Below are 24,273 nucleotides of genomic sequence, written 5' to 3' on the forward strand. Positions count from 1 at the left end.
TGCATATGAATGAATGAGTCAGCTGAACGATCAAAACTAAAAAAAAAAAAAAAGAAGAAATCAGACGGACAATCTGAGAGAAAAGTCGCCATCTGCGGCTGAAAATGTTTCAAACTTAAAGCCACAGCAGATACAGATAAACACCAACCAATATAAATAAATCCATTCAAACACAAACACAGACACTCTGAAACACAGCAGCCATGTTTTAATCCAACATAAATCAGCTGTGTAAAAAAAAAAAAAAACAACCCAAAAGAGAAGAGAAGTGTCTTTCAAGAGCAGGTGAATGTTGTTATTTATTCACACCTTCATCTGAGGGAAAGAGAAGCAGGTTGTAGCTGCACAATCTTCCCTCACGAACCATCTTTGGCCGAGTACAGACGACGACTCACAGAGAGAACACAAACCTTCGTTTTCAGCCTGTCATCACGTTACTCTCAGATTTGGTGTTACATAAAGGTAGAACTGGGCGGTTAATCAAATTCTGGCTCCCGACGATTATGAAAACAAGATAATGGAGATAAAACGATTATTGTGCCGCATTCCGTTTCACAATGATGCTCTTGTTTTGTCTTGTGTTTATAAATCAAGCGCACCCTTTTCCTTTACAGCGGTGCGCTTTTCATCCCTGAACGCCTGCGACCCGCGTTCGGCGTCTCTGTCAGCAGCAGGAAACTACTGAACCAAAACGGTTTTCATGTCGGCTCCAACGGGAGGAAAATCAACAGTGTTTGTATTTATTGATTGATTGATTTTATATTTCCCCGCCCGACCGTAGAGCAGGGTTGAGAGGAATCTGCCTGCAGTGAAATGAGATGAGCTCACAGACAGACTGGGAGTCCTGATCGATCAATGTAGATACTAGTTAATACGTTCAAAAACACATATACAGCGGCAGGATATTTGTGTGATTTTAACAGCTGATGGGACGAAGCAACAGTCAGCACTTTCTCACAACACCTTTGATTGTATTTTACCTGATATGAATTCATTAAAACGTGCTCAGATCAGCCCTGAAACCCATCGTTACGATTGTCTAAGGACATCTGTATTTTTTATTAGGTTCAGTTTGTTGTTGGTTTGGGTCTTTTTATGGTGATTCCTTCACAATAAGAGTCTTATCCTTTAAAAACACTTAAATATCCTCTTCAGAGATGTTTTAGGAGATATAAATATCACCTGCTTGCATAATAAATAATGTGTTTTTTCCCCAAGTGTTCAGTTAACTAGTTAAAAATCTACTCCTCCTCTCTCATTGGAAAAATTCAGAATCAACTAACATGTAAATACCTTTCATATGCAAACACAAGATGTCTCCTATTTCACTGAAAAGCACATTCTCAGTGTTTGTGCACTGAAGTTATATAGTGGATCACAACTGGCTCTGAACCATGTGTGATGTCATCAATCATAACCTGCATTAACTGATTTTTTAACCATTTGTTTTTAGCAGAAACAGTGAACAAAACACTGACGTATCATCGTCACGTTTTAAATCGATATGTTGTTGTTGCTTATTTCCACATCCAGCAGTTACAGAGCAACATTATATCATTCATGTGGAGTCGTGTTTCTGTCCACCTGGTGAATGTAAGTCCAATATTCACTCTCTTTTAGCTTCTGTTTTTACTCTCTACCAACTCCTGAGGGAAATATCTGACTCTTTAACTATATTCACCAGCTAGTCTACAGCTAACTGTGTCTGTTAGCCGTTTGGTGCTGAGCAGGTAGTGTACAGCGGCTTTTTATCTGAAGACGACGCTACGAGACGCTGAGAGAGAAGCAAAACAGTAAAGTTGCAGCCGGACAGATAAACAATGAGCTGAAACTCACTATGAAGCTCCGTAAAGCCGAGAGGAGCTGCAGAGTCACTGATAATCCTCCGTAGGTTCATCACTACGAGCCGACATTAGTTTTATAAAAATATTAATTACACTTAAAGTCGAGCGGAGAGAAACTTTCCTCCTTCAGCAGCTGAAACTAACTCTGCACACACATCATTCTGCACAGTGAAGAAGAAGTTTTTTTTTGGTGACAGATGAACTTTCTCACCTCGTTTCTGGACCCAGCCTTCCTTGACGACGTTCTGGTCGCTCATGGTGGCTTCTCCTTGTCACCACTTCTCCCAGTTCTCCCAGTGTGGTGACGGTGAAGGGACAGTTGTCAGTTGTCTTGTCTTAAGACCTCCAACCTACCTGCGCCCCCCCCTCTCTCACCTGACCTCAGATCTGTCTTCTCTCTCTCTCTTTCCCACAATCACTTTCTCTTTCCTCCTTTCTCCCCGCCGACCCAAACTGACTTTCTCTTCGCTATCTCGTCTCTCTCTCCTCTCGTCTTCCTCACCTCTTTAGCTTGTTTTTTTTTTTGCCTCCCCCTCCCTCCTTCCTTCTCTCTGTCTCTCTCTCTCTCTTGGTTTTACAGTTTTCCCCTCACTCTCTTGTTCTCTTAAACTTCTTCTTCTTCTTCTTCTTGTGTTCAGGCGTTCCAGCGGTGAGTCAGCCTGGAAGGAAACGGAGGCAGAGAAAGGAGAGAAGGGAGAGAGAGAGAGAGAGAGAGAGAGAGAGAGAGAAAAAAAAGCACACAGAGCAGGTCAGTGGATAGTTTCCCTCACACAGCAAACACAGCGGACCGCCACTCATTGTTCAGCGCCGTAACACACTTCCTGCCTCCTTAATTCCTTCTTTCCTTTCCTACCTCCATCTTCAGTATCCTTGCTTCCTCCTATCATTCCCTCCTAACGTCTTCACCTCCTCCTTCAGTCCTTCACTCACTTCTTTCCACCCATTTTTTTTTTTTTTTTTACCTTCTCCTCTTCTCCTTCCTTCCTTTTCTCCCTCCCTCCTCCCCTCACCAGCCCCCTTCTCTCCTTCACTTTTTATTTTCCTCACAATTTCTTCCTCTCCTTCCTTGGTTCCCTCCCTTCACCACAACCTCCTCCTCTCCCTCCCTTTCTGCCTCCTCCCTGTTGTTCTTTCCATTTAGTCGATTAATTGATTAGTTGCCAACTATTACAACTAATCGCTTAACTGGTTTTTTTTGTTATTTTTTAAGAAAAAAATGTTCTTGGATTCCAGCTTCTCATACGAGACTACTTCCTGGTTTCTTCAGTCCTCTGTGACAGTAAATTGAACGTCTTTGGGTTTTGGATAAAACAAGACATTTGAGGACGTCATTTTTCAACATTTTATGGACTAAACAACTCATCTATTAATGGAGAAAATAATCGACAGATTCCTCGATAATGAATATAATCGTTCTTTCCATCCTTCCTTCCATAACTACCAAGTTTTCTACCTCCTCTTCCTCTTCCTCCCTCGTTGAATACAACCTTATCTTCCTCATACATCATCCCATTGACTGTATGTAAATATTAAAGAGTGAAGCCAAAACATCTGGATCGCCCCCTGGTGGCTGGCTGCAGTATAGGTCATAAGTCCCGCCCCCTCCATGTTAGCGGACGGGACATGAGCCGAACTAAAAAATATCAAATTATACATCAAATAAATTTTTCCCAAAGATGTTTTCTGTCATTTTTATGTCATTCTTATTATGCTGATGTTTGTCCAAGTGCTCATTTTTCTGACAAGTTTGTTTTTAATTAGTTTTTTGACGATATAAAACATGATTGACAGCTGTTACAGCCGCTCTAAAACCTCAGTCAGACGGCGGGATGACAGCCCACCCGCCTGACTCTACTGCACAGACTCTGGCTCCGAATGACATCACGCAGGCAAGATGGCCGCTCCCGGAAAGGAGATATTTTGGCTTCACTTTTGTATGACGGTACGAAGTAGAGACACGTCGTCCATCGTTATTTTTTTTCCCCACCTGCATTCTGCAAAGACCCGCCCCTCCTCTGCCTCTGATTGGCTCTGATATTTTTACTAACCCAAACCATCTAAACCCAACAAAGGCGACGAGTACCAGCCAATCAGAAAGAAAGAAAACCTCTCCTCCTCTCCTTCCTTTGCTCCCTCTCATCTCCACAACCTCCTTCTCTCCTTCCTTCATTAACCACTTCTCTCCTAACTTTCTACCTCCTCTTATCCTTCCTTCCTTACTCTCTCACCTTCCTTGACTAGGACCTTCCCATACATCCATCTGTCACTATCTTGGCTCCCTTTCACCTCCCCTTGTTTCCTCTTTTCCCACAGAATTCCTGCACCTTCCAATCTCACGTCCTTCATCAGCCCCTACTCTCCATCCCGATTTTCCTTACCTCCTCACATCATCTTCTCTCCTTCCTTAATTAACTCCCTGTCCCTCCCTCTTCCTTCCTTCTCTCCATCACTCTTTTGCTGTTTAACTACTTGGTTTTTTTTTTAAACCTCCTCTTCTTCTCTTTTTCACATACATCATCTCCTTGGCTCCCTTTCTCCTTTCCTTGTTTTCTACTTCCTCACAAAATTCTGGTAACTCTCTCACCTCCTTCCTTCCTTCTTTCCCTGCCTCCCTTATCTGCCACTACTCTCCTTTTCTATTTTCCTATTTTTCCTCACATGTTCTGCTCCTCCTCTCCCTCCTTTGTTATCTCTATCCCTCTTGCCTCCTTCCTTTCCTGCCCCCCCCCCCTCCAACTTTTTTAAAAATCGATTAAGTTTCAGTCACTTTTCAAACTAAAATGCCAAACATGTAACGGTTCCAGCTCCTCGAACGTGGTGATTTCCTGTTTTTCCTCGTCTTACATCATATTATAGTAAGTTTGATGGTTCCAGGTTCTTAAATGCACAATATGTAATTTGCGTTTGGCTCTGTGTGAGGCGAGCTGCCGCTGACGTTAGCTCAGCCTGTTTCTCTGATAACTTAAGATCCAGACGTCCGATGACTAAAACCCTTCATCCGGTTAAAAGATATACTTAAAAACGACCAAGAACCAAAAGTTTATTGTAAAAATGTGGCTTAAAACTGAATAAAAGTCAACGTATGACAGTTGGACAACCACAACACCAACGTATTATCTTGTATGTGTAGCTATTTGGTGGGCGCCATTGTGGCAAATAGCCACAACGCTGACACACGCTAGATGATTATCATCATGTCCACGTATACTCTTTGGTCGAAGGGATATTTGGTCGCTGACTGGTGACCAAATTAAACGAACTGTTACCTTGATTAAAATGATGGATTTCTCAGGGTTTGAAAATTGTTGGAAACAAAATATATAACACAGGTCGAGTCGTTTTTAGACATTTTAAAGCAGAGTAGTTACATATCATAGCTTTAATATGAGAATTTGCTGCTTTCTGTTATCTTACATTATAGTAGACTGGATGTATTCAGGGTTGTGGACTGTTCATGGGACAAAAGAAAGAAAACATGTAATGACATCATCTTGTACTGTAAGATATCATAATGGACATTTTTCACTGTTTTTTTGGCTTTATAGACCAAAAAACTACTAGAAAATAATAAGCACATACAACGAGTAGCATCGAAGAATAATGTTATTGATATTACTACTCTTATTGATCCTGTCCATCAGTTCAGTACAGATTTGTTGTAAAAACAGCAGTATGATGCTTTTAAGAGCGATTGGTCATTTCTGTTGTGCTGGATATAAAGCTGATGAGTCATCCACTTCTCTGCGTTGGTATCAAGTTAAACAGATATTGTCAGCACTAGTATCAGAATATTTCTCTTGGTATAGAGCTGAGTATTAACTCAAGATGCTTCACACGTTGACACAAACATCCTATAAAGCAAAGTCCTGCTCACTGATTTGTAACAATCTCCAAAATGGTCTTATTCAATGAGAGATATCTTGGTAGAAACAGCAAAATCTGATAAATTATGGTACACTGTGATAACTCACAGTCCTATCTGAGCCGTATCTATCGATTTGTGTTGAAAGTCGTCTGTTCATCAAGTTTGTGTTTGGCCAAAGCGCCGCCCCTCATGTACAGACAGGTGTCGAGAGAGAGAAAAGGGTGGAAAAGGGTTGAAGGAGGAGATATATCACAAAGTAAACTGGCTCCCAGGAGGCATCACTGCACACAACGTCTCTTATTCCTTCTCTCCTTCCTCCCTCATCTTCTGTCCAACACATCCTCATGATTCAACGAGTACATGAGTCGATTGAACCAGCCCTCCAGAACGACCTATAGGAGCGTTTTCTAATATGCAGCCTCTATCGTTGCTTTCCAAAACCGTTACAAAAACTAATAATAATGCTTTGTGGTGCGACAACGTTGTGGTGAGGGTCTGGTTAGGTTTAGACACTAAAACCACTTGGTTGGGGTTAGTCAAAGATTGTGGTTTTGGTTAAAATGATCACTTGAAACGTGGTGTGGATTAAAGTTACTACTTCCTTAAAGTTAAGCAACCTTTGTCGTCATGGCAACAAGGTTTTTAAAAAAACTGTGTCGACTCACAGTTGGAAACTGTGGTTCTATCTATTAGGGACATGCAGAAGGCCCAGTATTTGTATTTGTATTTGTTGAGGCAGCAAAATTATTTGTATTTGTATTCGAATAAAGGTGGCAAGAGGCTTAAAAATCCTGTTTTTGTTTTTATTAGGCTTTTAATTTTAGAAAATTAAAGTGTTACAATAAGTCTTCATGAAGCTTGTTCATGAAACGTGTGTCAGAAGGCTCAGTTTTATCTCTGGGGAACACTCCCAACTCTGGAAGTGATGTCCAAATTAGGAAATGTGCGTCATGTAGCAGGTGGATGTGACTCCCTTCATTGAGACCTGCTGATAGACGTACCAGCGGAGCAGAGGAGAGAGACGGAGATAGTGATGTAACCGACATGTTTTTTTTCCTGAAAACAAATAATTTTTAAAATATTTGTATGAAACAAATATTAGTAAAAAAAAACTATTAGTGCTTTGCCGAATAACGTATTTGTATTCGGGCACACCCCTACTATCTATCCAGCCACTCACCCAACCCGCCTCCTCCTGATATGGACGTTTGTCACCTTATTTACACGTCATCTGAACTGCGTCATTCCTCCGGATCATATTTATTACAGCTGCTAGATGGCGTCTGTCACTCAAATGTAACTATAAGTTGTTTTTGCCGGCTGAAATTTCAACCTACGCTGTTTTTCTTGCGAGGGCGGGCTGCTTCTGTCACACCTCCCTCCTCCCCAGCCCTCACTCCTATCTTCACTCCCAAACTTTCTCCTTACCTTCTTCGTTTCACTCTACTCTTCAATCTACTCCTCTTCCTCTCTCTGTCTACCTGTCCGTCAACTGACCACCCACCTCAGACTGACAGGTGAACCAGCAGACGGACACTGACAGCAGCGTCTGGACTCATGAAACACACTTCTGCTTTATAGCACCTGCATTTTTTCTTCTGCAGTGTTTGTCCACAACAAATTAAATGCTGTCCTGTATGTCTGCGTTCACACTACAGCTCAAATTCAGTTTAACTTCACACACAATTCAATTAGAAAAGATCACATTGAACAACCAGGGACTCCAGAGCTGCTTCGTATATAAAGCAGCAACCTTCAGGTTCCTCAGATTCCTCAAGATTGTCCAAGACCGCCAATGTTTTGCTTGGTTAACATTTGCCGTATTCATTCTGCAGCTAAAATTTCACACAATTATTAATATCACTGGACTACTAATGATTTGATAACACCCTACATTACCATGGAATTGTTTTGAGTCATCGACTAGTGCATCAAATCCCAGAATCCTCCCTTGTGTGTGCGGTTGAGCGAGCGGAGAGGGCGAGCGTGTCAGTTAATAAATGCTGCACTTCTCGAGACAAAGAAAAGTCTCGTCTGTTGTTTCCCCCCCGACTGCTGGAAAAGTGAAGGGGGTTAGCTCCAAAGTTAGCCACAATGGGTTAGCCTAACCTGGACCAGCTGTTCTCATTTGCTCCTAAACAGAACGGAGAAACAGAGAGAATCAGCTGTAAAATGATTTACAGTCTATATGTTATCAACGCATTCATTCCTAAATGCTCACACAGCCTCTGGATGATGTATCATTCACTTCTAGTTAACAATATTCAATTAATAGTGATCATTGATCAGATGCAGACCCTAAACGCCCAAAAGTTTGACTGTGTAGCTGAAACACAATTGGACACTTTTTACAGCCCGTCAGAGGTAAATGTTTCATTTAAACATCCCTGAGAAATGAGTTTTCAGTTTTGTGCCGACCAAACCAGCTACAAGCAGAATCACAGCCTTAAAAGGAATCAATTCAGAGCAAAAACTTTTAAGACAAAATGAACATCTCATCCCATAAACTTTACACTTCTCCTATATACAGCTGTAGTGTTCTGTGCTTTCTTGTACAAACAGTGATTTATGTGCTATCGCCCTCTTCTCGCTGCCAAACCCAAAACTTCTCATCGCTCAGCATCTCCATGGTTACAGCAAAATCTCAAATTGATGACACTTGCTTTAGGGTTGCGGGGCAGAGAGTGTGGAGCAAATATTTGATACAGAAATATGTTGCAATACAATCTCATTTTAACTTAAATTGTTCTGCTTTCCAGCAGTTTGGTCTTTTCCAAATGTATGACTGAAATGATAACGTGTGTACTGGGTACATGTTAAAAAGGTTTGTGCTTTACACTGTCTCATCTTAAGAGGACTGGTGTGTGTCTTCAACCAGTAGTCAGGTGTCCATATGAACAGTGAAAGAGGTTTTCCTCGCTGTAATCATTCCTCCTGTTCATACTGGATATTAAAAGATCCTTCAAATGTGCTTTCAATGGAAGTGAGTGTAAGTGTGTTGTTTTTAAAAAGATAACAAATAACAATAACATATAAATTACATTAAGTGCAAAACATCCATAAAGTTCATGGAGTTCATGGATAACTGTATAAAGTGCTGTCAGTTCATAAGTCCAGTATGTTCCAGAGGAGGCGCTGAGATTTATCCAGACTTCTCCTCCTCCGGAGGTCAGCAAGTATCTGTTTAATTACAGTGTCGCTGTCGATTACAGTCTGTTGTATTATCATAGCACATCTTGTTTTCCACAGTTTTAAACATACAATACATATAATTATCCACAGTGTTTCCACAGGGGAACGCTGTCCGAGGAAACACAAAGAGGGAATTTGATGCTAAAAAGACTGTAAATGTGTCAGATATCCACTTGATATGACTAACTCAGACTGCTGAAGCTGAATAGAAGCTTCACAGAGACTTTTAAATGTATTTTTGCACTAAATGACAGAAGGATTTAAGCCCCATAGTTCAACAACAAGGCTTGCCCGACTGCCCGGGGCAAGTAAAATGCCACGTCGGGCTAATAAATCGGGCCAATTTTTTTTACCACTTGCCTAAAAAAGAAGAAGATCATCGTCATATCGTATCGTTCTCTGGTACACAGCGTAGCCCCCTCCTCTTGTGTACATTGGAGAATATTGGCACACGCCGACAGCCAATCAAGAATTGAGTAGGCTAGTAATGTGACGCGTTAAACAAACATCCCTCAGGATTATGTGAGCACCGTCAAATAGAGGAATCATTGGAGTGTGTCATTTTTCACTTCCATAAATATTCTCAAGAACAAAAGACATTAAAGAGGGAAGCTTGGAATAGAATAAACGAGTCTAAACAATGTATTTGCCATCAGAATAGAGAGTCTGTTCTATTATTAGAAAGAAACTGGGCTGATCAAAAGAATTTAGTGAAATATAGTGAAATTTCAATATCCAGTATGACCAGGAGGAATGATTACAGCGTGTCATATGGACACCTGACTGTTGTTTTAAGACACACATGAAGAATTGTGAACCCGTCCTTTACAGTTTACAGATACCCTGATGATTCATACATGATTGTTTTGTTATGTATCAACACATCACAGAATCACCATGTTACCAGTCATTAGTAAACCCTGGAAGGAATTAAATAATAAAGCATAATTTCTGTCTGGATCAGACTGACCTTTGTCTACAACATTTAACCATCTGCTCACGTCTAGCTCTTATTCTACAATTTAACACAATGAGAGTAACAATCAAATTATGTCTATGAATCACATATGACATTTCAGCTCTGAACATGTTCTGGTGGTGACACACTCGCCATCAACGGAGGAGACAGACCCAAGACTGGGGAAACAAATGAGAGCCCTCCAATGACAACAAAAACAATGGCTGACAGGAGCAGCCGTTTGTATATTTGAGAAGCCGGTTGAGAGCTGCGGCCCTCGGTGCCACAAACACCACCACCCCGCCTACCCCCCTCCTCCATCCTCTCCTCTCCTCCACCACCACCACCACCACCCCTGTCTCTGATTTATTGGCCACGATTGCACCGCAGACAAACAAACACACAAATACTGAAACAACAGCTTTTGTTTCAAGGGCGTGTGGTGTCATTATCTGTTACATAACAACATCCGCTCGCCGTGCTCCGGTTATATTTTAACGGGCGAGACGCGGATAATAATAATAAATGTCTGGCAGGGTGACGCTTGTGCCGGTTAGCGGTGATAAAATAGATGTCCCGGTGTGAAAAACGCCCGGTCAGGGAGGGGGGGGGGTTGTGTAAACGCCAGGCTGGCCTGTGATGGCTCGGCTCGGCTGGAGGGATGCGGGCTAGCCAGGGGATGCTAGCGGGAATGAGGGGGTTGGTGGGGGGGGTGGAGGGGGAGGAGGAGGAGGAGGAGGAGGGAGGGGGGACGCTACCGCTAATGTTAGCCGGCTAGCCTGGCTGAATGGCTGGCTAACTGACGGTGGAGCCGTTTGACGTGATATTTTAAAAACAACCCCGCTTTTAAGTCGTTTTATTTATTCAACTCTGACAGATTGTGCTTTTTTTTTTTTTTGGAAAGGACCGGAGAGGAGGGAGGAGGAAAAGGGGGGGGGGAGGAGAGGAGGGGGAGGTTGGGGGTGTCGTTCATCACGGAGATGGGCCGAGGCCAGACGGACCGTACCGTTACCGTTACTAGCCCTCCTCCCCTCCCTCCTGCAGCAGCAGCATCCCGGCTCCGCACCGCATCCCTCCCCGCCTGGCAAATGACGAAGCAGCAGCAGCAGCCCGCTAACGGCAGCTAGCTAGCGTGCTAACCTCCGCTCCCAACGGCTCCGGGCTCGAGACAAACCCGCTGCCGACGACCCCAGCCCCCGCTTCCTCCCTCCCTTCCTTCTCCCCCGAGCCGGGTAAACAACCTCCACTCTACCCTGCTACACGTTAAAGCATATTATTAAAATAATTTCACCTGGTAGTCGAAGAATATGATAGGGATGCCCCCCCTCCTCCTCCGCCGCCTCCCCCTCCTTCTCTATGGGCACTGGAGCATCCGACGGTCCCTCAGCGGCGAAAACAGGAGGCGGACAGCGATGGATCCATAGCCGCTGATGCCGAGTCCAGACCGTGGAAGGCGTAAAAAAGAGGGGGGAGGTTTGTGTTTGGTGTCCCAGACAGACAGCAGAGACTGCGGCGGCAGACAGAGACGCGGACAGACCGACAGACAGACCCGCTCCTCGACTCCTGTTCCTCCGCAGCTCCGCCAGGAAACCTCGCTCCGCTCCGAGTCGGCGCGTCACGTTTCAGCCAGATCTGACTGGGAACACTCCTGCTGCGTTCACGGGCTGTCGGACACATGGGAGCTCATTCAACCAGTGACCCCGCCTGCAGCTGGGAAATATACAACAGAGTCAGGGCTAAATTTAAAGGACGGGTTCACAATTTTTGTCTTAAAACAACAGTCAGGAGCCCAAATGAACATTGAAACATGTTTTTCTTGCAGTAATCATTCCTTCTGTTCATACTGACCATTATAAGATCCCTTCATATACAATTTAAGTGATGGAGGACAAAATCCACAGTCCTCCTTCTGTACAAAAATGTATTTAAAAGTTTATCTGAAGCTAATATGAAGCTTCAGCGTCCAAATGAGTGAAATCAAGTAGATATCTTTCAACGTTACAGTCTTTTTAGTGCCAAAGTCTCTCTTTTTGTCACTATACTTCCACCTGCAGCTCAGTTAATTTTAGTGTATTTTGAAGCTGCCAATTATGCAGAATTAATATAATTTATCATGTGAATTCCAACTGCCCTGTGTATTAATACCAAATAAACAAAGTCTGTTTTCTGGGGTTTTTTAGATTTCTGTCAGCTTTATTGACACCTTTTGGGACAAGATACGGATAAACCACCAACAAAATATGTTGTTACAAAATGTAAACACACACATCTGATTATGACAACGTCACTGTTTTTATAGTAAACTTATAAACTCTTACACAGTTTTTCAATAAAAGGATATATTCTGTTATCTAAATTGATTTCACATAATCAACAATCATTTTTTACAAAGTTGTTGCATGATATAAAAACAGTAATTTCAGTGCCAAATAAACAAAGATGAGTCCTTAAAGATAAATCATAATAAATGCACAAGGACAAGGTGATTTCTTCAGATTGGCAACCAACAGTCCAAAATCCAGATAAACTTAATTTACAATGATATAAAACAGAGAAAAGCAGCAAATCCTCCCTTTTGAGAAGCAGTGAGTGTTTGGTGTTTGCAGGGATGCAATTAACAATTATTTTCAATATCAGTTAATCTTTCAATTATTTTCTCAATTAATCAATTAGGTGTTTGATCTGTAAAATGCCAAAACTGCAAACCAAAGATATTCAGCTTACTGTAATAGAAGAGTAAATAAATCAGAAAATATTCACATTTGAGAAGCTGGAATAAGAGAATTTGGATTTTTTTCTTAAAAAATAGACGCAAAATGATGACTCAATTATCAAAACAGTTGGCGATTAATTTCCTGTCCATTGATTAATTGACTAATTGTTGCAGCTGTAGGCATTTATGTCTCACAAATTGTTTACAATCACTATCTATTATAGATTAATTATCTGTTGACTGACTGATTGATTTATCAGCTCATCTTGTGTGTCAATTAACTAATTATTGCATGTCAACACTTCTCGCTGTACTGAGTCAACATCTACTTCGATGGTGAAAAATCGGACTTTACGGGGAGCACATGAAGGCAGCATCTCTCTCCTCATGGCATCCAGGGCTTTTGTTGGTCCCCGGCTTTTGTTGTCTCTCTCTCTCTCTCTCTCTCTCTCTCTCTCTCTCTCTCTCTCTCTCTCTCTCTCTCTCTCTCTCAGTCTCTCTCTCTCTCTTGTCAGTATGTGCATGTGTCCAGATTCACTTCAGTTATAATTCACCTCCCTCTGATCTGCAGCAGATCCTCAGTCTTCTTATACACCTGCTGGTGCCAGTCTTGACCCAACCAAATGTGGATCTTGCACACTGCCATTATATTTTTTTTCTTTCAGACTTTATACTGTTATTAATTTACTCTGGCTTAACCAAAATGTATAGCACCCACTCCCTCCCTCCCCAGCCTCCCTGTGAATGGATGCTTTGTTTGAGGATCCTGGTCCCAGTCTGGCTGCAGGCCTACATAGACGGGACTGCTGCTGCGGCTGCTGCTGCGGCTGCTGCTGCTTTGCATTAATCAATTACAGTCTTTGAAATAACAATTCAGTCCCACTGAACTGGTCTGTCAGGGTAAGAAATGACAGTTTTCAGACATTATTCAGAGGTGTCTGCTTCCTGTCAACATAATAATATCACTCCTGTAAAAAAAAAAAAAAAAAAAAAGCAAAAAGCAAAACTATAATCAGTAAAAACAACAACATGGATACAATACTATGATAGAAAAGGCTGCTAGATTCAATAATGTGGAAATTCACTGGGCCTCTTACCTGTCACTCTTCATAACCTCCTATCAGTCACAGCCAATTAGATTGGATCGTTTCCGGGACTCTTGTTCACTGAAGCAGCTCCATGACAGTTAACGAGCAGGTGTTGAAGCAGCAGACTGGCTGAGACTGTTAGTTCCTGGTTTCTGCAGATGAAGAGAAAAAGTTCAGTTGAAGTTGTGAGAAGCTGCTTGTTGCTGTTGCAGCAGCTAATCATAAACCTTTGGACCAGTTCATGTGTGTTTAATTATCTGTTTTTATCTTCGTCTCTTCACAGTTTATTTACTACTGTAGTTTTAGAGCATGTGATGTTTAACTACTGATAATACTGATAATGTTTGTTTAGTCATTGTATAGATGTGGAGATTTGCTTATTTTATTTATTTTTGAATATAGCTTGGTTTATTTTTCCTTTATATAAAACCATAAACTAACAACGTAGTGACAACATTGAATAAACAAACCAGAACAACAAGTTTAATGCTTCATCCCCGACCAGACGTCTGTGTCTTTCAACCACAATGTAAAAAAAAATTGATTAATTAATTAATTAATTAGTTAGTTGATAACAGAAAATCCCGATCGCAAATCCAATGATTAATCACTTTGATTAGTCATTTGTTTTTTTTTTACAGTTTCAAATATTTTCCTAATTTTGTTTAATATATTTCAATTTAACTGTTCAATTTAAAGCATCTGTTAGGACTGATGGACGAACATGATGCACATTTGTCTTCATTTTTGACATTTTATAGACTATAAAATTACAAAATGTTATACTGATGAAAATAAAAGATAGTCATTAGTTGCTGTGGACAGTTTATTTGTTTGTTTGTTTCTTCACTTATTCAATTCATGTTCATACACGGCACCAAATTGTTCAAACTGGACAAATTGGGCATTAAAATATTTTAAAAAGCAACTGTCCATTATATCTACCTGCTTATTCTCATCCTTGTATTGTTTTATACAGATAGTGGACAAATATCACCTCCATACAGTCAATAATAAAAACAAACACTATAATCCAATAACATCCAACACAGATAAAATACTATGTAAAAACACTAAATGATTAATCAATTAGTGGATAACTGAAAAATGTAATTTAATTTAAATATTGTTGGTTAGACAAACTAAGCACTTTGAAGGCATCTGTTTGGACTCATGACTCACAGACTGATGCAACACGATGTTCATTTTTTACACTTTATATGTTATAAAATAAAATTAAAAAGCAACATTGATAATAAGAAATAGTAGATGATTCTCTGAAGATGGAGGTTAAACCACTGTTGATTTGTTTGTTAGTTTGTTTTAGTCTTTGAATCTTTGTCCTGTCTCTTTATATACATACCTGTCACCAGAGTATCTCATGTATTTATTCAAATTGTACAAATATGGCATTAAAATGTTTTTAAAACATGCAACCATTAACTACAGCTGCATATTCTCATTCATGTCCTGTTTTATAAAGTCTGAAGCCTCACTAGCGGCCTCTAGAGGCTGAAAATGTTCATACACTCAAAAACTACTTAAAATTACAAGTAAAAACAGATGATGTGTTTTATAATTGTTATTAATTTAGATCACTTTATGTAGATCTGTTTTCACTTTGACTTATTTGGGTATTTTTCTGTTGATTAGGTCAAAAAAAGTACAACAAACAAACAATAAATCATGAAAAAAGGGGTGAATATACTTTTTACAGGCACTGTATATCTGTATATATACTGTGTATATATAATATATGTATAACACTGAATGAGGCCATTTTGCATTATGAATACTTTGGATACTTTCAGTAATTTTTTGCAATTAATACTTCTGTACTTTTATTGTAAGAGTTTGAATTATTACTCATAGCAAGGCCAGTCCAGTTTATTTCTATATCACATTTCATAGACAAGGACAATTCAAAGTGCTTTACATAAAACATTAAAAACATTTTTTAAAAAAAACAGTAAAATGCAGTAAAATGTCTCAATACTTCTTCCACCATTGTTGTTTTGTCTGTTCAAGAGAGCGAGAGAGACATTACTGGTACCAGTGTCAGTTTGCTCTGTTATCAGAGTGTCCAGTGTTGGGTTTCTCTGTCCTGGATCCCCTACAGAGATAATATCTGGAGAGGAGGAGAGGAGAGGAGAGAGGAGAGGACAGGAGAGGAGAGGAGAGGAGAGGAGAGGAGAGGAGAGGAGAGGAGAGGAGAGGAGGGGAGAGGAGAGGAGAGGAGAGAGGAGAGGAGAGGAGAGGAGAGGAGAGGAGAGGAGAGGAGAGGAGGAGAGGAGAGGAGAGGAGAGGAGAGGAGGAGAGTAGAGGAGAGAGGAGAGGAGAGGAGAGAGGAGAGGAGAGGAGAGGAGAGGAGGAGAGGAGAGGAGAGGAGAGGAGAGGAGGGGAGAGGAGAGGAGAGAGGAGAGGAGAGGAGAGGAGGAGAGGAGAGGAGAGGAGAGGAGAGGAGGAGAGGAGAGGAGAGGAGGAAAGGAGAGGAGAGGAGAGGAGAGGAGAGTAAGAAAGGAGAGGAGAGGAGAGGAGAGGAGAGGAGAGGAGAGGAGAGGAGGAAAGGAGAGGAGAGGAGAGGAGAGGAGAGGAGAGGAGAGGAGAGGAGAGGAGGGGAGAGGAGGAAAGGAGAGGAGAGGAGAGGAGAGGAGAGGAGAGGAGAGAGGAGAGGAGAGGAGAGGAGAGGAGAGGAGAGGAGGAGAGGAGAGGAGAGGAGAGGAGAGGAGAGGAGAGGAGGAAAGGAGAGGAGAGGAGAGGAGAGGAGGAGAGGAGAGGAGAGGAGAGGAGAGGAGAGGAGAGGAGAGGAGAGGAGAGGAAATATCTGAAGAGAAGAGTAAAAAAATGGGAGAGAAAATGACACTGATGAGGAAGTCGGGCGGTGCAGGATCAGGTACAGCTGAGTGATTCAGTCTCTCAGGTTACCGTCTCCACATAAGAACCGAACTGACTCCAGATCAGCAGTTAAAGGCGACGTCTGTCTCTCATCTGCAGGTAAGACTGCTGGTTCTCCTTCCAACTAACAAAGGATGACGTAGAAAATATTTTAGAACAGAAAATGTAAAAGATTTGATTTTGCAGCAAATGTATCATTTGTGTAAAGAGAAAGAACATGTTGTTATCCCTCATCCAACAGTTTACAGTAAATACATTAAATCATGCATAATGATGAAGAAAGTAAGATTGGTTTGAAAGCTCTGGGAAAACTTTTAATTGGACCTCGAGTTAAGACTCCTTTTATGCTCAGTCTCTGTTTTGGTTCTAATATCTTCTTCTGTGCTGAATCCGTTTCCATGGAGACACTATGATAAAAGCCTGTAACGTTTTCCCCCATTTTGTGTAGAATTTGACTCAAGTTTCATCATTATTATAATTATTATTATTTATTAATTTCACATGTTCTCCAGCAGTAGAGGTAATGTTACTGTCGCTGTGACTCTCCATGAAGGCTACTGTCGACATCTGTACTGCAGCTGAACCGGAGTCTCAAGTTTCTAAGCTTGGACTCGTCTCAGTTTCAAGCTTGTGGACTCTTGCTTGTCTTTCTTATAATTGCAGCTGGACTTTGACTCCCCTTTTTTTACTGCCTGTCTAACGTGACATGACAAAAATATATAAACCCACTAGCGGCATCTAAAGGCGACAGTGTTCATTACACCCCAAAACCTGAATGTAACAAAAAACATACTGATGATTAATTCTTAGAGGATAAAGCCGTATTTTTATGTTTTTATTACTGTCGACAAACCTCATGAGCAGAGCAAACCAACAATGAACTGATCTACTGTACTTGCAAGTATTGTGTTTGTATCCAAAGCCTGATATATCTCATTCCTGTCTACTGTAGACCAGTGGTTCTCAAACATTTTCACATCAAGGACCCCTAAACTGACAAATTAGACCACAGACTCCTATTTGATAAGATTTTTGCTTTTGGATGTTTTATTATAGAAAGTGTTTTCCGTCATCATGAATAGTTTGGTCGTGTTAGTTTGTTTAGAAACAGTTTCAAAGACTAATAACAGTGATGATGTTTTCAGTCTCTGGAGAGTAGTTCTGTGTAAGGCAGACACTACTGAGCATGTGCAGGAACACGGTTCTGTTTACAGCCTCACTAGCTTGTTGTCCTCTTTACAATGTACATTGCAGTACACAGTACTGCATTATCATGTAGCCACTATAATAAAGGCTGTAACTTTTATATCTTGATGAAGTATTTGGTCTTAATTGACTCTTTTGGGAATTAATTCCCCTTTTTTTGTGGACATATAATTTCATGTTGTGTGCTTGGCTTCTTGACCAGGTCTTGGGCAGCTGTCGTGGACTCAATCTTGACCCTCTTTGGACCTGGTCTTGACTCATCAGCGATGGCGGGATCTGGTGTTGCTCTGAGGCTGCATGAGTTCAGAGAGTCTCAGGACTCAAGTGGACCAACCATGTCAATGTAAGTTCCACATACGTTAGTGGGCAGAATAAACAACCTAAACCTGTAACACTTTATTCCAAAATAATTATATTTTAAAATCCTGTTGGTTCCAACTTGTCTTTAAAACTGGTACTGTTATAAAGAAATTTAAAAATCCTTGGAAAATGAAATACTTCATTGTATTCCTACAATAAATGTGATTATCAAACCAATCATTAATGACTGAACAGCTATACCTGTTACCTTTGGCTTGTTGTCAAATCGCACATCTGTCACGAGTGGTGGAAAAAGTACTTGGATTTTTTTTACTTAAGTAAAAGTAGCAATACCACAAAATAAGAAAATACTCCATTACAAGTAAAATTCCTGTATTCAAAAAGTCTTGGCAATTATATCAAAAGTAAATGTAATTGTTATTTTAAAAAGTGACAACATTTAGAGTGTTATACTTATTATATACAAATACTATTGAAGTATTTATGTAAGTAGCATTTTAATGTTTTCAAGGCAGTTCTAATTTTAACTATTTTTACTAATATATGACAATGCATATTTTATAAAGTAAAGGAATGCAGTTTTGTTCTTTGTATACTGAGGACATGGAGAAAATGACAATAAATTCCACCATTAACTCCTTGAACCAGTTTGATAAACAGGTTCTGATGGCCAGTATGTATAATCTGAAGTGTCCTCTGTTTACTGGGTAAACAGTGAACTTTAGGTGACAGATGTGATGTTTATTCTGATTGTCCCTCTTTAATCAACTGCTTGTATAATAAAATAATATAATAAAAGTTTTAATAAAGTGTTTTCTTTCTCTTTCAGAACATCTCGTCAGGGGAGGGATGTACATGGATTATACCCCGGACAGCTGGGTAGAGTCCATGTTGTCCACTCAAAGGATTGTGGGTAAGTGTATGGACGGATATGTAAACCTGTGCTCAGGTTGATGGATTTTGCTGTGGCGCCTTATACTACATTTAACATCTTGAGAAGTTGAATATGCTTTGTTGAATTTCAGTTATTAGATTTTATTTCTTGTTTGTAAAGTTGACATCTTGGCCTGAAGGTGGTGCTACGGAAGAGCTCTAAAGGCAAAATGACAATGGACCAAAGTTTTGGTCAAGGAGAACATTTGATCTGACGAGCTGTTTAATTGAACAGGAAGTTAAATGAACTTTAATGTTCCTGATCAGCTCAAAAGGTTAAAGTTGTTAAAAAGTTAAATGTTGTCCTGAGGGTGTTATTAGAGGAAAGGTCACGTACTTTAGTTTCCAAAATGCAAATAGGTTATCCTCTGGGGATGATGAATGTGCCCAGAAAACCTGCATAGCAATAAGGCTGTTTTTTTTTCTTATGTTTCTTGTACAAGTTTTGGCCCAATGGTGGCACCAGTTCAGGGTCACAGAGTCATCAAAACACTGTGATTCATCCTCTGGCAACCAGGAATAACATTAATGAATTTGATTTGGCCAGTAGTTGTTTATATCTTGTTCTGGACTGATGGAAAACATCTTCATCTTTTGCTTAAAATCAAAGAATCTGGGTTGTAGGTGGATGTAGACAAACTGGCATCACCCGTAAACCTGCATGTAACACTATAATGTTTGTAACAGAATCTCACTTTTTGGGTTTTTGCCAAGAAATCCGTTCAGGAGATCCTGTGAAAGCACTTAGTGATCTGCCTACACACTGAGCCGCCACCCAGCTGATCTCTGTTAGCTTTCATTTCCTGGTTGAAATTCCATTTTTACACTATCATGTGTTACAGAGTTTTATAAAAATGATGCACAAAATCATGGATTTTAGTAAGCCACTTGACACTTTCACATCCGAACTGTGGAGGTCAGACAGAAGCTACATTCATGTTATTTTTTTCACAAAACCTGTTTCACATGAGTGTTTTAAGAAGAACTTCCACATTCAGACGAACTACTTTAATCTGTCAGAGGGGGCGACTGCCGACTGCAATTAACACAAACATCTCTGCTTTCTCAGCTGCCGAATTTGCCTTCAAGAAAACAAATGTCTGTATGTGATTCTAATAACAATCATCAATATTGTCAATATGAAATTCTCCACTCTCTGTCTGTCAACATGTTGCAGTTTCCTCCACGAGTCACGTCAGTCTCCAAACCCCCGGTGTGAAGACTACCAGCAGAGTTTTGACGTCCGCACCCTGCGAGCGCTGACAGTCCTCCATCACAGTCCTGCTGTCTGGGAACAGCGCCCCCCTCAGACGGCCTACCAGGAGCAGTTTGGTCTGCAGTCTCCGATCTTTCCTCAGTGACATGTTGTGTGTTTACACTGCTGATTTTTTTACTATTTGAAATGACATCAGAGAGTCATGTAAAAATGTGTTAACTCATCCTGGACTTTTATTAAATGTTAGATATTAGTCAGTGTTGTTTGGGTTCCTTTGTATGGAAGATTTTAAAAGCCTAAATTAAATAAAACAAAGACATAAAAAAGTGAAACACAATACATATTGTTTTACATAAACTGTATAAAAATATGGACGTAGTTACCGTGACGTCACCCGTTGGTTTCTGAAGAGCGGTTTTGAAGCTCAAAGTGAGGCGCTCCGGCCGTCGCCATCTTGGAAGTGCGTGACACTGCCTAACTCCCAGCCAATCAAAAATGGGCAAAGAGGCGGGCCGAATGGCTGAAACAAGCCACCTAGCGGCTGGCGGACCTGTCACTCAAAGCAGCCATGTCCTTCATTATGCATAACTTTACGGCTTAATAAAATTTAAACGGGCGAGTTATAAGAAAATTAATCCCCCGTGCAGTTGTCATGACCTAAACCAAACATTTTTATTTCTGCTGTAAAGTTGGGCATTTTAACATGGGGGTCTATGGGGATTGACTCGCTTTTGGAGCCTCAAGTGGCCATTCAAGGAACTGCAGTTTTTGGCACTTCTGCATTGGCTTCATTTTACAGCCCCGGAGGTTACCGCTTGTTGTTTTATGCATTTCCTTTGTATGTATGCATTTATTGTGTCATAATTAAATGAAAAACATGACTTAAAATCAATTTACAACAGAGAAGACAAGGTGGAGAGGTGCAATGCATACATAAAAAGAAAGTACATAAAACAATGTGTATTGTATTTCACTTTATTTATTTGTATGATTTGTTTTTATATTGGCATTTTATATCTTCCATACATCCCGGGATGTTCTGGTCTAATGTCAAGAGATATCTCACCTTCTGCTGCTTCAATTTTTGACCAATCTTTGTAAAAATCGGTTTCTCACAAGCTCCACAACATTATGGAAATGCATTATTAAAAAGCTGGAATCCACCTTCAAGTCATGATACTAGAAAACTGGGCAAAGAAACCAACTGTTGCAGGTTCTCAGATGTTAATGAACACTAAAGGCCCCAAATTCACCATGTTGGTCTGTGTTAATATATATAATTGTTTTGTGAATATGTAACACTAAAGCACAGTATTAACTGCATAGTACTGCTAGCTTGTAGTGAGGCACAGATTACATGATGCATAATCCTTGATATATTTATGATGAAAGATCTCATATGGATCTAATAGGACCAACGGATTAATCTGGCAAAGATTAAAAATATTTGCATTTGTGTTTGAATACAACTTGTGTTTGCATAATATCTTTTTAAACCTCATGTGAACATTTTTCTTTTGATTTTAGTTTGTGCATCAATGTGAGTGACTGTATTTATTAAACAAATTGAAATTATCATATGTTAAATGTCATCATTATCAGGCTAAGTGGGCTACATGCTGAAAATTCCCACAGTGCACAGTGTTTTTGCTTTCTGCAGCATGTTGCAGTTGAAATATCTGTGGTCCTGGACACTTGAATATTCAGATTACTAAGAATTATTTTGCTATTTGTGATCATTTTATACTGACAGTTGCTCCATGTGTCCACGAGAGGAAGCCTTTGTTCATGTGATTGTTCAGGTTCAGCAGCTGAATTTTAACAACTGTACATTTCTGTGATTTCAGCAGAGCATACACAGAATTCTTTCATATTTTAATTTGGAGTTAGTCTTTTATTTAACAAATATATTTGTATACAATTTCACCATTTAATCTTGTATTTTTCTTTGATTATTGCAATGTATCTGTTTGTTTGTTGGATAACAGAGCCCCCGTGTGGCCAAGTGATGCAACTGCAGCAGAAAAAAACCCCAAATGACAAAACAAAAACACCATGTGTGCCTTGTTGAGTGAAAGGGGAGTGACACTTTAAAACATATTTTCCTCATTGGAATATTATATTTCATCACTTAAAGTACATTTTGACTGTAGTACCAAAATAGTACAGTGAGTACAGTCATTTATTGAGCTGCAAGTGTGGTCATAAATTCATTAAGCCTACAAATTTTAACTTATATAATGTGCATGTGGCATTTTCCATTGTGGTGTAATATGTTATTATTAGCCCAGTTTCTCTTAATCATGCCCTAAAGGGAAGGAATGACTCACGTCTCCTCATGTCAGTAACAGCTGCAGAACCTGTTTCATGTAATTCAGGTATGTGACATGTGTTCATGTGAAGAGGATTAGTCAGTATTATGAAATAGCTACGGACAACATGGATGTCCATATTGGCACGAAGAGGTTTGGAAGTTGTAGGCAACATGTTTAATGAAACAAATCTTCAGCAATCAAACCTTTAATGAACATTAAAGGCACATTAAAGTGCCTGCGCGCCAACACAAGACTTATCAGTTATTCCAGCTGATGAGATCTCTGCTGGGAAACACATGATGTCATCATGTTTAGGGGAATCTTAAGACACATCCTCATCAACGGTTGTTTTATCTTGTCTTATCCTGTCATTTTAATTTAATTTTCTACTATTTTCTTTATCCCTGATTTATTGTAAATGCTATGATTCTCCGATTTTATGTTAAAGGATGTCTTAAAACAACAGTCAGGAGCCCAAATGAACAGTGAAACATGTTTTTCTTGCTGTAATCATTCCTCCTGTTCATACTGACCATTAGAAGATCCCTTCATAATGCACTTACAATGGAAGTGATGGAGGACAAAATCCACAGTCCTCCTTCTGTGCAAAAATGTATTTAAAAGTTTATCTGAAGCTAATATGAAGCTTCGGCGTCCAAATGAGTCAAATCAAGTAGATATCTTTCAACGTTACAGTCTTTTTAGTGCCAAAGTTCCTCTTTTTGTTACTATACTTCCACCTGCAGCTCAACAGGGAAACACTGTCTGAGGAAACACAAAGAGGGAATTTGATGCTAAAAAGACTGTAAATGTGTCAGATATCCACTTGATATGACTATGACTAATGAGGTGTGGATGAGAATTTCTTTATTTTGTGCTAAAAATTGCACATTAAATTTCTATGTAGAATATTTAATTTAAAGAATAAATTCAGAATGATGTATAGACTGTCACACAGATTTCAATTAAACTATCATTTGTAGCTGAATAAGAGGTGGACAAAGTGAAAGTAAGTTTTATCTTAAGCAACATCTGATCTGATTTTTTTTTACTGATTTCCTGTAATATTCTGATTTGAATGCAGCTTTTTGTTTCCTCCCTTGGCTGCTCTCATCCATCGAGATAAACGAGCTGAGTGTCCCCGTCCTAACACATGCAAAACATTGTCAAAAAATAACTGATTGGAGAGTGAGGAAGATGTTAATCAAGCATAATGTGGACACACATGCGACCTCACAGTCCTGAGGTTTAATCAGGTGAAATAAATGAAAACAGCTGTGTGAGTTTGGGGCTTTGATTTATTGTCTCTGTGTAAGATGAGACATTTCGTGCAGGGAAACAATTTTGTGTGACATGGGAATGTTTTATTAAAACTCCTCTGTACAGTATGTTCAGTATGTTGCCTACTCGAGGCTGTTTGTTCTTAACTGCCAACATTACTGAACAAGAGTGTCGACAAAGAGCTGAAGTGTTCAAGGCTGAAAGTGATGAACAGCATTAGTCTGCAGAATGTGACAGATAACCAGTTTGACGGGCTGAGAGAAGGGAAACAGAGCCTCACTGATCCCCACGGTGGGAAATTACCATCATCATCTTCTTTACGGAAAACACTGCAGAAAAAATGCACCATATTAACGTTGTCTTACACGTTCTGTGAGTTTATTTTAAAGATATAACTTGTTACATGTAGTTGCTGTAAGATAAGATCAGGAGAAAGATGCTCTTCA

The 24,273-nt window shown here is 40.0% G+C and overlaps 1 protein-coding gene and 1 long non-coding RNA gene across 2 annotated transcripts in view; both read right to left on the reverse strand.

Annotated features, from left to right (window-relative positions):
* akt3b (v-akt murine thymoma viral oncogene homolog 3b) overlaps positions 1-11,670 on the reverse strand; it is a 32,264-nt gene extending 20,594 nt beyond the window's left edge. The window contains exons 1-2 of the mRNA XM_042433515.1: positions 11,151-11,670; positions 2,056-2,503 (exon numbers count right to left, since the gene is read on the reverse strand). Of these exons, the coding sequence (XP_042289449.1) occupies positions 2,056-2,101 (46 nt within the window). The 5' untranslated portion in view covers positions 2,102-2,503; positions 11,151-11,670. The remainder of the gene's footprint in view (positions 1-2,055; positions 2,504-11,150) is intronic.
* A 1,440-nt stretch (positions 11,671-13,110) lies between these two features.
* On the reverse strand, positions 13,111-15,084 carry LOC121887609. The gene is made up of 3 exons (XR_006093004.1): positions 15,024-15,084; positions 13,670-13,812; positions 13,111-13,540 (listed from the first exon to the last, which is right to left on the reverse strand). It is a non-coding gene; the product is annotated as an uncharacterized LOC121887609 (long non-coding RNA).
* Positions 15,085-24,273: the final 9,189 nt, after the last annotated feature.

Source organism: Thunnus maccoyii, chromosome 2, assembly GCF_910596095.1.
Source record: "Thunnus maccoyii chromosome 2, fThuMac1.1, whole genome shotgun sequence".
In the NCBI taxonomy this organism is placed as follows: domain Eukaryota; kingdom Metazoa; phylum Chordata; class Actinopteri; order Scombriformes; family Scombridae; genus Thunnus; species Thunnus maccoyii.